The sequence below is a fragment of the Monodon monoceros genome, unplaced genomic scaffold (assembly GCF_005190385.1).
Source record: "Monodon monoceros isolate NGI ecotype Baffin Bay Population unplaced genomic scaffold, NGI_Narwhal_1 Super_Scaffold_13, whole genome shotgun sequence".
Taxonomy (NCBI): domain Eukaryota; kingdom Metazoa; phylum Chordata; class Mammalia; order Artiodactyla; family Monodontidae; genus Monodon; species Monodon monoceros.
The window spans coordinates 59,050,712-59,063,973 of record NW_021703769.1 but is presented as its reverse complement, the minus strand read 5'-3'; the positions used below and the strand labels follow the sequence as shown (position 1 = coordinate 59,063,973).

The window sequence follows — 13,262 nt, the reverse complement described above, 5'->3', positions numbered from 1 at the left end:
TGGAATGATGGTGATGATGACTAGGAAACTGAATATGCCTCAGAACTGTGACAGAGATCACACCTGGTGGCTCGGAGGACTGTCCTGTCGAGTCCTCCAAGGACAAGGCCGGGTCCTTTGGACCGTAAGGTACGATTCCCAGATAAAATACAGGTCCCCACTTAAATTATTTCAGATAAACCACAAAAAATTTAGCACAAGCATCTCCCAAATTGCATAGCACATACTTATCATTTATTGCTTATCTGAAATTCCAATTTAACTAGGCGTCCTGTATTCTTATTTGTTAAACCTGAAGACCCCAGTTTTAGGGAACGGCTGCCCCCCCCAAACCTTGAGTCCAAAGGCACTCACTCTGTTCACGCAGGCGCCAGGCAAGTTGGCTCCCTCGCCAGGAGCCCCAGTCGATCCCAGAGGGGCCCCTCACGCTTCCGCCCCGTTCAGGCAGCACTAGTGGCGCCCCGAGCGACCGAGCCCCGCGCGCCCGCCGGCCCCGCCCCGCCCCGAGCAGAGGGCGCAGCCCCCAGCCGGGCAGGCACCAAGCGGCAGTTGGGCGGTAAGGAGTCGCGCCGCTCCCTCCTACGCAGTGGACTCCTTCGAGGCGGAAAACTTGCCATGTCGGCTGCGGAGGCGGGAGGTGTTTTCCGCAGAGCTCGGGGCAGGACCCTGGACGCGTTTTCCTCAGGTACTGCCTGCCCTTCGCCTGGGAGGGGGATGGTTTCAGGGCTGCGGAACCTTCGGCGGGAACGTTCGGTCGGGATGTGCGCCTCCAGCCGGACCCCAGTGGGGGCTGCACCCGGGGGCTGCACCCGGGGGCTGGGGACCGCAATAGAGGTCGCACCGGCCGCACTTGGGGCTTCCAGGGGCGCTTTTGAAAGAAGAGTGTCTGGGCAAGGGGTACGGTCGTGGAGCCTCGCTGGCCTTGACCAAGGCTCCCTGAGAGAAGCTAGAGTGAGGCAGCAAAGCATAGTTAATAGCGTGGGCTCTGCAGTTGGACTTGGTTTCAAAGCCCTGCCTTGGACACGTTGCTCAGCGAGTATTGGTCTCAGTTTCCTCATCTGTAAAAGGGGAGTAATCGCAGCGAGGTTGTGTGTGGCACAGGATAAGCGCTGGGTGCACGTGAGATGCGGTTATTTTTATTATGGTCATTCACCACGATGTAGTTTATACTCCATAATCATGGTTACCTTCTATAATAGTCATCCACCAAAATGTTAGCAGTGCCCATCAGAACTGGAGAGGGGAGGCAGAAGAGCCGTGTGGGGTTAAGTGCTTGGATTTTGGATTTAGATAATCTGCCTCGCTGTGAAAATGGGTTTGTTAATACTTACCGCATAGGGGAGGGTTAGCAGATTAAAAGGATTTCTGTATCCAAGTGCCTGATAGGCTAGGTGCTAAGTGAATGTTAGCCCTAGAGCTATAAAAGGGACCATTGCTGCCCGTTTTATTGGTCCTCCCTGCGTCTTTTGCTGCGTGGTCAAATTCCAGTTTTTGTCACCCCGGGGCAGTCACCCCAGACACGCTGCGTGATCTGACTTGTACTCACCTTTCTTGCTTCATGCTCACCATTCTTCCCCTTGCCCAGTTCTCCTGCTTCACTGGTTTTCTTAACTCCAATTTTAAAAGTCCAAGTCCTTTATTTCCGTAGGGCTTTTGTGCTTGCTCTTTGCTCGCCTAGCTAATAGCACTTTCTCAACCTTCACACTTTATTTAAAGTTCAGTCACTTTCTCAGACAGATTTTCCCTGGCTACCCTTACTAAAGTGGGTTTCTCCTGTAACTCCTGTCCAAAAGCCTTATTCTTTTCTTTCTTTGCAGCTGTTGGTGGGGGGTGGCAAGGTTCTGGAAGAGCATGTAAGGCCAGAAATCTAGCTGAGGTGGATTTTAGAAAATACAGTCTGTTGTGGTGACCATTCTCTAAATATTTTAATATGCCTTTTTCAAGCTGTTTTCAAACCCAAGCTTGTGCGCCCCATGCATAGTGAGGCCAAACAAACAAAATATCAGAGTTTGGAGCAGAGAAAGGTTTATTGCAGGGCCAAGCTAGGAGAACAGGTAACTCGTACTCAGAAGACCCGAGCTCTCCCTGTAGTTTTCAGGGAAGAGGTTTGTTTTTGGTTTTGTTTTTGCCACGCTACGTGGCCCGTGGGATCTTAGTTCCCAAACCGGGGATTGAACCCGGGCCCTGACAGTGAAAGCACAGGGTCCTAACCACTGGACCGCCAGGGAAATCCCCAATGGAGAAGCAGGGAAGAGTTTTAAAAGGCAACATTTGGGGTGACAGCTGCAGGGTGAATGACTTTCTTCTGATTGGTTGCTGGTGAGGTAACAGGATGGTGGTCCAGGAATCTCAAGCATCAGCCTTCTGGTTCTGACCAGTCTGGGGTCTCAGCAGGTACTTACCATCCCTCACCTGGGTGGGGGCCTGCAGAACTTGAAGACTGTATCAGATTGTTAGGCACATCTCTTGAGGGAACTATAAGACTAAGGAATTACTCTTTTTTTAAAAAAAACATCTTTATTGGCGTATAATTGCTTTACAGTGGTGTGTTAGTTTCTGCTTTATAACAAAGTGAGTCAGCTATACATATACATATATCCCCATATCTCCTCCCTCTTGCATCTCCCTCCCACCCTCCCTATCCCACCCCTCTAGGTGGTCACAAAGCGCTGAGCTGATCTCCCTGTGCTATGCGGCTGCTTCCCACTAGCTATCTATCTTACATTTGGTAGTGTATGTATGTCCATGCCACTCTCTCACTTCGTCCCAGCTTACCCTTCCCCCTCCCCACGTCCTCACATCCATTCTCTACGTCTGCGTCTTTATTCCTGTCCTGCGCCTAGGTTCTTCAGAACCAATTTTTTTTTTTAAGATTCCATATATATATGTGTTAGCATACGGTATTTGTTTTTCTCTTTCTGACTTACTTCACTCTGTATGACAATCTCTCGGTCCATCAACCTCACTACAAATAACTCAGTTTTGTTTCTTTTTATGGCTGAGTAATATTCCATTGTATATATGTGCCACATCTTCTTTATCCATTCATCTGTTGATGGACACTTAGGTTGCTTCCATGTCTTGGCTATTGTAAATAGAGCTGCAGTGAACATGGTGGTACATGACTCTTTATGAATTATGGTTTTCTCAGGGTATATGCCCAGTAGTGGGATTGCTGGGTCGTATGGTAGTTCTATTTTTAGTTTTTTAAGGAACCTCCGTAGTATTCTCCATAGTGGCTGTATCAATTTACATTCCCACCAACAGTGCATGTGGGTTCCCTTTTCTCCACACCCTCTCCAGCATTTATCATTTGTAGATTTTTTGGCGATGGCCGTTCTGACCAGTGTGAGGTGATACCTCATTGCAGTTTTGATTTGCATTTCTCTAACGATTAGTGATGTTAAGCATCCTTTCATGTGTTTGTTGGCAATCTGTATATCTTCTTTGGAGAAGTGTCTATTTAGGTCTTCTGCCCATTTTTGGATTGGGTTGTTTGTTTTTTTGATATTGAGCTGCATGAGCCGCTTGTAAATTTTGGAGATTAATCCTTTGTCAGTTGCTTCATTTGCAAATATTTTCTCCCATTCTGAGGGTTGTCTTTTGGTCTTGATTATGGTTTCCTTTGCTGTACAAAAGCTTTGAAGTTTCATTAGGTCCCATTTGTTTATTTTTGTTTTTATTTACCTTTCTCTAGGAGGTGGGTCAGAAAGGATCTTGCTGTGATTTACGTCATAGAGTGTCCTGCCTATGTTTTCCTCTAAGAGTTTGATAGTGTCTGGCCTTCCATTTAGGTCTTTAATCCATTTTGAGTTTATTTTGTGTGGTGTTAGGGAGTGTTCTAACTTCATTCTTTTACATGTATCTGTCCAGTTAGGAACTGAGACTCTTTTATCGCTGAACTATTGTTTCTTGACTGCTTTTCCTTTGTTTCTGCATTTCCTCACTTCCCTAATTAGTAACTCCTTGAATCTGCCCTTGGAACTCAGGGAAGGTCTAGGATACTAAAGCCTTTATCTGCAAACAAGAAATGGGAGACGTGGAAGGGCTTTTGTGCCCTGGCGGGCCCCACAGGGTCCCACTCAGTTTCAAACCAATGTGAGGTTTTGGGGATTTATCCATATTGGTCTAAGTAGCTCTAGTCTGCTCATTTTCCTGCTGGGCAGTAGCCATTGTATCAGCATATATTGATACATTCTGTTGCTGGATATGCTGAGGATCTTCTTGCCTCTCCATATCCACTCTCTCCCTGCTCCGCCACGCCCCAGGAGGTTGCCATCTTTGGGCTTCATCCGGGGGCTCCTTGCCCTCTGGCCTGCTGTTGGGTTCAGCCGGTGGGGCGTCCTGACTGGAGATTAGAGGGTGGGGAAAACAATTGTCAGGCTGTTTATTCCCCTGGTTTAGTCCCTGTGGGGTTGCCTCAATCTGACTGTATTCCTTACCTGAAATTCACTGCTTCTTTCAAGGTAGGCTTTCTGCTGGAACTCTCTTTTCAGATTTGGGTAACCACTTTCTCCCTCCTTTCAGATGTAGTTCTGCTTTTCTGTGTTGGACTACTGAACGCTCCTTTAATTACCCTGATTTGAGTATGCCAGCTATTTCCTGCTAGGATCCTGATATGATGGACATTCAGTTATTTCTGTTTTTCAGTCTTGGTAACGGTGCTGTTATGAACATTCTGGTACAAGCCTTCTTGTGGATACAGGGAAACATCTCTCCAGGGCATGTGCCCAGAGGAGCGAAATTCTGAGTTGTAGGGTATGATCTTTTCCAGCTTTGCTAGATCTTGTCAAATCGCCTTCCAGAATGTTTGCACCAACTTATGCTTCCACTAGCAGGGTATGAGAGTTCCTTGTGACTCTGCACTGTCTCTTTTCAGTTCAGGAAGTATTTACTGTGTTCCTATTGCACTCTGTAGTATCTTGTGATGAGTAAAAAAAAGTCAAGGGGAAGGCAAGGGCTCATAATCTAAGCAGAGCTGTGGCACAAAAAATAATTCTCGGCAACTGGTGGGCTCTGTAGGCCACTGCAGTGGGAATCGGGATTTTTTTTAAGCTTTTTTTTTCTTAATTAATTTATTTTATTTATTTTTGGCTGTGTTGGGTCTTCGTTGCTGTGCGTGGGCTTTCTCCAGTTGCGGCGAGCAGGGGCTACTCTTTGTTGCCGTGCGTGGGCTTCTCATTGCGGTGGCTTCTCTTGTTGCAGAGCACGGGCTCTAGGCACGTGGGCTTCAGTAGTTGTGGCTCACGGGCTCTAGAGCGCAGGTTCAGTAGCTGTGGCGCACGGGCTTAGTTGCTCCGCGGCATGTGGGATCTTCCTGGACCAGGGCTCGAACCCGTGTGCCCTGCATTGGCAGGCAGATTCTTAACCACTGCACCACCAGGGAAGCCTGGGAATCGGGATTTTAAGCATTGGTCCTGGGTGATGGTGAGACTGTTAATTGAAATCAGGGAGTAAGGAGTAGGGCCAGGTTTGATGGGATTAATTTGGGAAGTGGTGGCTTTGAGGTGCAGTCAGGAAATCTGAGGCAACTTGCAGGGTGCGGCGCACAGCTGGGGATGGAGGTGTGGGTGCCATCCACAGAGAGGCAAGTAGATGATATCGCTGTAGGAGTCGGTGGCATTCCTGAGGGGCAAGGTGTGGAATAGTGGACGGGGTGTGTGTGTGTGTAACCTTAGGATGTGCCATCGTTTAGGGGGTCAGAAGAAGGAAAAGACACACTGAAGGTCTCAGAGCAGGAAACAACCAGAAATTTTGGAAGATAAATCCAGGAGCCAGCCTTGGTACCAAAGGTACCAAAGTTGGGGAGGAGGGCTTAAGGCAGGGTGGTCCACAGGCTCAGATGCTGCAGACATGTAGGTGAGTGTTAGCTGAGCAGAGGATGGCAGGTTTGTTATGTCACCTTCAGGACAGTTTCAGTACAGTTGTAGGAGGAAGCCTGGTGCATGGCTTTTGAGGAATGGTGGAGATTGAGGATGTGCAGTCAGCGAAGGCAGGATTCTGTATGGAGCCGTTTGGTGATCCAGGGTAGACATAGGGTAGTAGCAGTTTGAAGGAGGAGCAATGCTGAAGGAGGGCTGAAGGGTTTGCGGTAGTACTAATGGTGATAAGAACAGCAGGAGCATCTAACGTTTATCAGGTGTTTACGGTGTGCCAGGCACTATACTCTGTGCTGTATGTGGATTATCTCATGTAATCTTCAAAGTAGTCCTGTTGAGCTAGCTATTAGGGTTACCCTCTTTTTACAGTGGGAGAAAATCAATCTCAGGAAGGCTAGGCAACTTGCCCAAGGTCACATGATTGGTCTGAGATGGATCTGGGGTTGAAAAATGCAAAAGGCAGGATAATTGTTGGAGAGCAATATCTGAGGAGATGGGAAAAGCTGGCATTGAGGGCTCAGAAGAGGGGTTGGCCCTGGGAACAAATTTCTTCTTCGACCATCTCTCCCTTCTTCTATCTAACTGTTTTTCTGTCTATCCATCTATCTACCAGACCGTCCATCCACCAGTCTGTCCATCATTTGTCCATCTTTTCATCTGTCTGTTCATCCATTTGTCTATTGGTTCATCCATTTGCCCACTCATCAAATGTACTAAGCACCTCCCTTGTCCCAGGCATTGTGCTAGATCCCAGAGTGCAGTGATGAGTGAAAACCAGATATGATTCCTCACCTCTGGCATGTAGCTACTTGGAGAGCCTACCATTAACCTGCCAATCACACAAACCGTCATAAATCCCAGCTGTGGCAAGTGTCAGGGAAGTGAGGAAATTCACTTGTCAGGAAGTGAGGGGCATCTTAATAAGGCCCTGCAGGGAGGGCTCCCCTGGGGAAGGGGTGTGTCATCTGATTGCTGAAGGATGAGTAGGAGGTTCCTGGGCTCTGAAGGGAGGGGGAGGACCGTTGTAGACCACAGGTGGAGCAAGTGTGAAAGTCTGACATGGTGGGACAGCAAAGGGAAGGGTGAGGGGAGAAAGAAGCCCCTGAGTCTGGAGCTGGGTGGTGCAGGATGAGACTGGAGCATGGGGAAGGGGTCATTGGGGAGGTTTTGTTTTTAAGCTGCACTTGTGAGGACACAAGGACACATGATCTGATTTCCATTTTGGAAAGAATGGTCTGGCTGCAGCAGTAACAACAGAAGAGTCTCTGCTTGCGAGGAACTTGGGGTGCAATCTGATTGGAAGCTGGAGCTCAGCGACTCGTCTTGAAGCAGCATTTCCAAGGCACACATTGTTCACTTTGAATTTGTTGACTTCCAGCAGCTGGAGGGGCGTGTGGTGGTGGTGGGGGGCTTCTGGTGGAGGTGATGGGGGCGCTGAGGTGTGAAGCTTCCTAGCCCACTGGAGCTGCCCCAGGGCTGCCGTGGGACCAGAGAGCAAGAGAGGTGCTCACCTGGAAAAGAGTGGGGTGCGGAGGGGGTGGAGATAGGAGGAGGGAAAATGATCCAGGACTTCTAGAAGTGGGGCCTGCACTTGGTCTCCTCTGTGGGTTGAGAGCCCCAGTGGGCATGCCCAGTATGCATCATACAGCTCAGGGCTTCTAGAGGCCCGGCCTTGGAGGGTCAGGCTCAGAACCCTTCACTAGAAGTTGAGCACCTAGTCTACCCCTGAGCTGCCTCTACTGCTGTCACTGACTTACCTGGGTCCTAGTTCCCTATTAGTGTTGCTGGTGACTTTGAGCGATCCTCTTGGAGGGTCCATTGCCAGTTCAGGCTCTGTGGGCAGGTAGTAAGCTGGTAGAGCTGCCCCAAGGGCAGGTTTGGAAGAGAAAGGAAAGGAACTGGCTTTTTCTGTCTCTTGCCAAAATACACATTGCCTCTCAAAGAGGTTTTGGTGAACTCAAGCAACTGTGCCTCAAATCACAACCCTGATAACCCTCACACTCCCTCCTGGAAGCCCCCTCCAGAATTAAACAGTTTGTTTCTCAAGTGAAGCTTGTCAAGTAAATGAAAGAGTGCTGTCTTACCCAGCTCAGGCTGCTCTAACAGAACACCATAGGCTGGATGGCTTGAAACAACAGAAATATATTGCTCACACTCTGGAGGCTGGAAGTCCAAGGTCAAGGAACCTGCAGATTCAGTGTCTGGTGCGAACCCTCTTCCTGGTTCATAGATGGCTGTCTTTTTTTTTTTTCTCTCTTTTTTTTAAGACTTTATTTTTTAGAGCAGTGTTAGGTTCATAGCAAAATTGAGCGGAAGGTACAGAGAGTTCTCATACATGCCCTGTGCACACACGTGCACAGCCTGCCCATCGTCAGCATCCCCCGCCAGAGTGGTATGTTTGTTACAGCTGAACATACAGTGACACAACTTAATCACCCAAAGTCCACAGTTTACCTTACAGTGCACTCTTAGAGTTGTACATTTTATGTACAATGTACATGTACTGTATGATAACATGTAACCATCATTATAGTAGATGGCTGTCTTCTTGCTGTGTCCTCCCATGGAGGAAAGCGGGAGTGAGTGCTCTAGGGTCTCTTTCATAAGGGCAGTAATCCCAGTACTAAGCCCTCAGGCTTTAATCACCTCCAAAGTCCCCATCTGCAAATATCATCACATTTGGGGTTAGATTTCAATGTAAGAATTTTGGGGGGACACAAACAGTCCATGGCAAGCACTTTAACACCATTTCCCCCGATAGTTTTTGAGTAACAGTATTCCCACGCACTTCTTCCGGGAGTGTTGTATGTGAGGCCTGGCTTCAGTCATCCATTTCCTGTTAACACAACCTGCTAGGCTCTGTCAACAGATGTTTATAGAAAGTAAGTTGTACGTGTCTCACCTGAGAAGGCTCACAATCCTCAGGCATGTTCAAATATTCATTTTAATTAGGCAAATTAATAATTATATTTCCTTGACATGTATCCTAATTAAGACTACTTTCTCCTAACAAATAATTGTCTTTCTGAAAAGTTTACAACATCTGTTTTGAAGAAATTCTCAAAGGGAGAAATATCAAGATAAAATATGTTTCAGAATTACCTATCTTTAATTGTTTTCAGGTCCTAATCAGTTTTTCCAGTTCATTTTACCACTGGAATATTTCCCCCCTTAGAGAACAGGGATCTTCAGTGGTTTACCTAAAATGATGATTTCCTTGGACATTTTAAACCTCCACAGCTGTTTCAGAGGAGCCAACTCTATTCACTGATTCTGAATGTTTCTTGGTCCCTTCTGGAAACCCTCTCGCAGAGAATAAGTGAAATCTCTAAAGAATAATGTACTTCATCCCTTCCAGGTCTCACCTAAGAACCTCTCTAGAAATAGTAGGCCTGGAAATGTTTGTTCAAGTCTGAAGGGGGTTGAAAATATTGTGGCGTAAAAAATTCAAACTTATCAATGAAGGAAATGAAATGAATGCTTTTAATTAATTTTTTAAATTCATTAATTAATTTATTTTTGGCTGCATTGGGTCTTTGTTGCTGCGCACAGGCTTCCTCTAGTCGCAGTGAGTGGGGGCTACTCTTTGTTGCCGTGCGCGGGCTTCTCATTGTGGTGGCTTCTCTTGTTGCAGAGCATGGGCCGTAGGCGCATGGGCTTCAGTAGTTGTGGCTTGCGGGCTCTAGAGCACAGGCTCAGTAGTTGTGGCGCACGGGCTTAGTTGCTCCGCAGTATGTGGATTCACTCATTTCAAGTTTCACTGGTTTTTAATAAATTTACAGAGTGGTACAACATCAGAATTTTAGAACCTCTCAGTCTCCCCAAAAAAGGATACTTTGTGTCCATTTTCAGTCTCTTTATGTTTCCAATCCCAGCACAGTCAACTACTAATTTACCTCCCTGCTTTGCCTTTTCTGGACGTTTCATATAAATGGAATCATATAATCTGTGGTTTTTTGTGACTGGCTTCTTTCCTTTAACATAATCTTTTTAAGATTCAGCCATGTTGCAGTGTGTATCAGCACTTTGTTCCTTGTTACTGAACAGTATTCCAGTGTATGGATTACCGCATTTTGTTATCCGTTTACCTGTTGGTGAACATTTCGATATTTTTTGGACATTGACGGACATTCCCCCATTGGGACACTGGCTATCATGAATAAAGCTGTTATGAACATCCACATTATAGGTCCTTTTTTTTTTTTTTTTTTTTTTTTTGCGGTACGCGGGCCTCTCACTGTTGTGGCCTCTCCCGTTGTGGAGCGCAGGCTCAGCGGCCATGGCTCACGGGCCCAGCCGCTCCACGGCATGTGGGATCTTCCCAGACCAGGGCACGAACCTGTGTCCCCTGTATCGGCAGGTGGACTCTCAACCACTGCGCCACCAGGGAAGCCCTAGAGGTCTTTTTGTATGGACATATGTTTCATTTCTCTTGGGTAGATACCTAGGATTGGAATTGCTGGGTCGTATAAGTAACTGTGTTTAACATTTTAAGGAACCACCAAACTGTTTTCCAAAGCAGCTGCACCATTTACATTCCCAGCAGCAGTGCATACAGGTTCAAATTTCTCCATATGCTCATTCACACTTGATATTGTCTGTCTTTTTGATTATAACCAAGCAAATGCGTGTGAAGTGGAATCTCACTGTGGTTTTTTTAAAAAATAAATTTATTTAATTTATTTTATTTTTGGCTGCGTTGGGTCTTTATTGCTGCACGCAGGCTTTCTCTAGTTGCGGTGAGTGGGGGCTACTCTTCGTTGTGGTTCGTGGGCTTCTCACTGCAGTGGCTTCTCTTGTTGCGGAGCACGGGCTCTAGGCGCACGGGCTTAGTAGTTGTGGCTCGCGGGCTCAGTAGTTGTGGCTCGTGGGCTCAGTAGTTGTGGCTCGCGGGCTCTAGAGTTCAGGCTCAGTAGTTGTGGTGCATGCACGGGCTTAGTTGCTCCACGGCATGTGGGGTCTTCCCAGACCAGGGGATCAAACCCCTGTCCCCTGCATTGGCAGGCAGATTCTTAACCACTGCACCACCAGGGAAGTCCTCATTGTGGTTTTGATTTGCATTTTCCTAATGCCTAATGATGTTGAACACCTTTTCATGTGCTTACTGGCTATTTGTAATCTTTGAAGAAATGTCTGTTCAGATCCTTTGCCTGAGTTATTTCTGTTTTTATTATTGAGTTGTAAGAGTTCTTTATATGTTCTAGTTACAAGTCCCTTGTCAAATATATGATTTGAAAATATTTTCTCCCATTCTGTGGCTTATCTTTTCACTTTCTTGATGATATCATTTGCAGGACCCAAGTTTTTAATTCTGATGAAGTCCCAGTTATCAACTTTTTCTTTTATTACTTGTACTTTCGATGCCATATCTAAGAAATCTTTACCTAAACCCAAATTGTGAATATTTACGCCTGTGTTTTCTTTTAAGAGTGTTATAGTTGGAGCTGTTACATTTAGATCTGGGTCCATATTGAATAAATTTTTACGTATGATGTGGAGTAAGCGTCTTATTAGAAGTTTTCCTTTTTTTTTTTTTAACTACAATAGAAGCCTGGTAGTTTGTCAATGAATAGAAAAAATTAGCTAAAGAGGGGAATCGTTAAAAAAATTACACATTTTTGACATTTCATTTTAATGTAAACTATAAATGTAAATTCAGTTACTGATCAAGGCCAAGGTCATGTCTTGGAGCATGGGTTTACAGATGGGCCTGCCCGGGAGCCTTTCTTGCATAAACAACACCCATAACGAATCTTTTCCAGTTTGGGTTTTTTTGCAGTGGAGCAGTCAGTTAAAAATCACCTAGAGAGCAGTCTGAGCGAAGGATTCTTCTAGCTTTATATTTTTTCATCACATCTTTCACACTTGCCTCACCGACACCTAATTCAATAGTATTTTATTTTTACCAGCTTGCTTTTATTGAGTCTTCCCAAAGCATCCATCGTTGCTTTATTAGAAACAACCCTTTTTACATTTGTATTTCTCTGGCTTACATGTTTGATTAAATTAGGTGATTTAAAACTAAGTGCTAGCATGAACAGATTTGGGGGCACCTCCTGACAGACACTCCATGAGGGGCGGGGCAGAGGTGCGTAGAGCATGGGAAGGCCATCAGCTTGCCCTAGGCCATGGTCAGAGCCTTCGTGGAGGCATGGAGAGTGTTGATGACTCCTTCACATTGGTCTAGTGGACGTCTGTTAAGAGAGCATCTTCTTCACAGAGAAGACTAACTGACAACTTTTTATATTTGTGCAGTGTGTGATTTTTAACTTTGTCAAACCCTCCAACGAGCAAGGGGCAGTAACACGGGGCCAGGGCACCTGGAGACTCCAGAAGGCCCAGAACTGCTGCCAGCCACTCTCAGGACCAAGAGAATGTGGAGTCAGACACCCAGGAAATATTTGTTGAGCGAAAGAATGTCCAGACTCCCCCACATAGCCTTGTTTAAAGGAAAAGAAGAAAAATCTTTGTCAAGCTAATGGCACAGGTCCTCATTTGTAAGAAGGAGGCCGAGTATTGGCCAGATCTGTCTTAAGGAGCAGCCAGGATGACGAGTGCATTGATTTCATCTATGTGGGGGCACTTTGGTGATTTCAGGCTCCAAACTAGTAAGTGGGAGGATCCAGAGGAGGACACAGCTCTTCAGGCTTCCTGCCCTCTGGCCCCGCCCCCAGAATACACTGGAGCAGAACGGAGCACCTTGTCTTCCCCCCAGTCTGCCCCTTCCCAGTCTCCCCTAGCTCTGTCCGACCAGTAGTCTGCGAGTCGCTCCTGACCTCTGCTTCGCCCTCCTCTCCGTGTCCCGGCCGCCCACAGTCCCATCCACGCACCCCCAGGGCACACCTGGGCTTCATCTACTTCTCTGCTTCCTGGCTCCCACCACCGTGAGCCCGGCCACCCCACCTACCCTGCCTCTCACCCGGACAGTCCCAGCAGCCTCTGAGTCCCTCTTGTCCCTCCAGTCTCTTCCCTGGACAGCATCCAGAGTCATGTCTTTGAAACAAAAACTGGGTCTGTCAGCCCTTGCCTTGGCTTTTCTCTGTCCCCCTCCTCTTCCCTCTCTTCCTCATTCTTCAGGCCTGTGCTGCTTCTCCTATTCTAAGTTAGGTCCACTGCCATTCGCCTTCACCCATTCTTTTCTTTTATGATACTTGTTACAACTTAGAGTTGTGTCTTTACTCCTCTGACTTTGATGTCCTTTCCTGCCTGTAGGTGATAAATTCCTTGGGGGTGGAGCAGGAAGCCCAGGCCTAGGACGGTGCCTGGTAGTAGTGGACCTTCAGTGGCCTTTCATTATGTGAATAAATGAATGAAAATGAGTACAATACCCACGGGATCATGTGTGTGTATCCACCTAACCCACAGCTTACACACATCATGTTT

The 13,262-nt window shown here is 46.8% G+C and overlaps 1 protein-coding gene across 2 annotated transcripts in view; it reads left to right on the top strand.

Annotated features, from left to right (window-relative positions):
* Window positions 1-523: 523 nt before the first annotated feature.
* The window catches only part of CPPED1 (calcineurin like phosphoesterase domain containing 1), a 114,309-nt gene continuing 101,570 nt past the window's right edge, over window positions 524-13,262 (top strand). For both annotated transcript variants that reach the window (XM_029221824.1, XM_029221825.1), the window contains exon 1: window positions 524-685. In XM_029221824.1, the coding sequence (XP_029077657.1) occupies window positions 616-685 (70 nt within the window). In that variant the 5' untranslated portion in view covers window positions 524-615. The remainder of the gene's footprint in view (window positions 686-13,262) is intronic.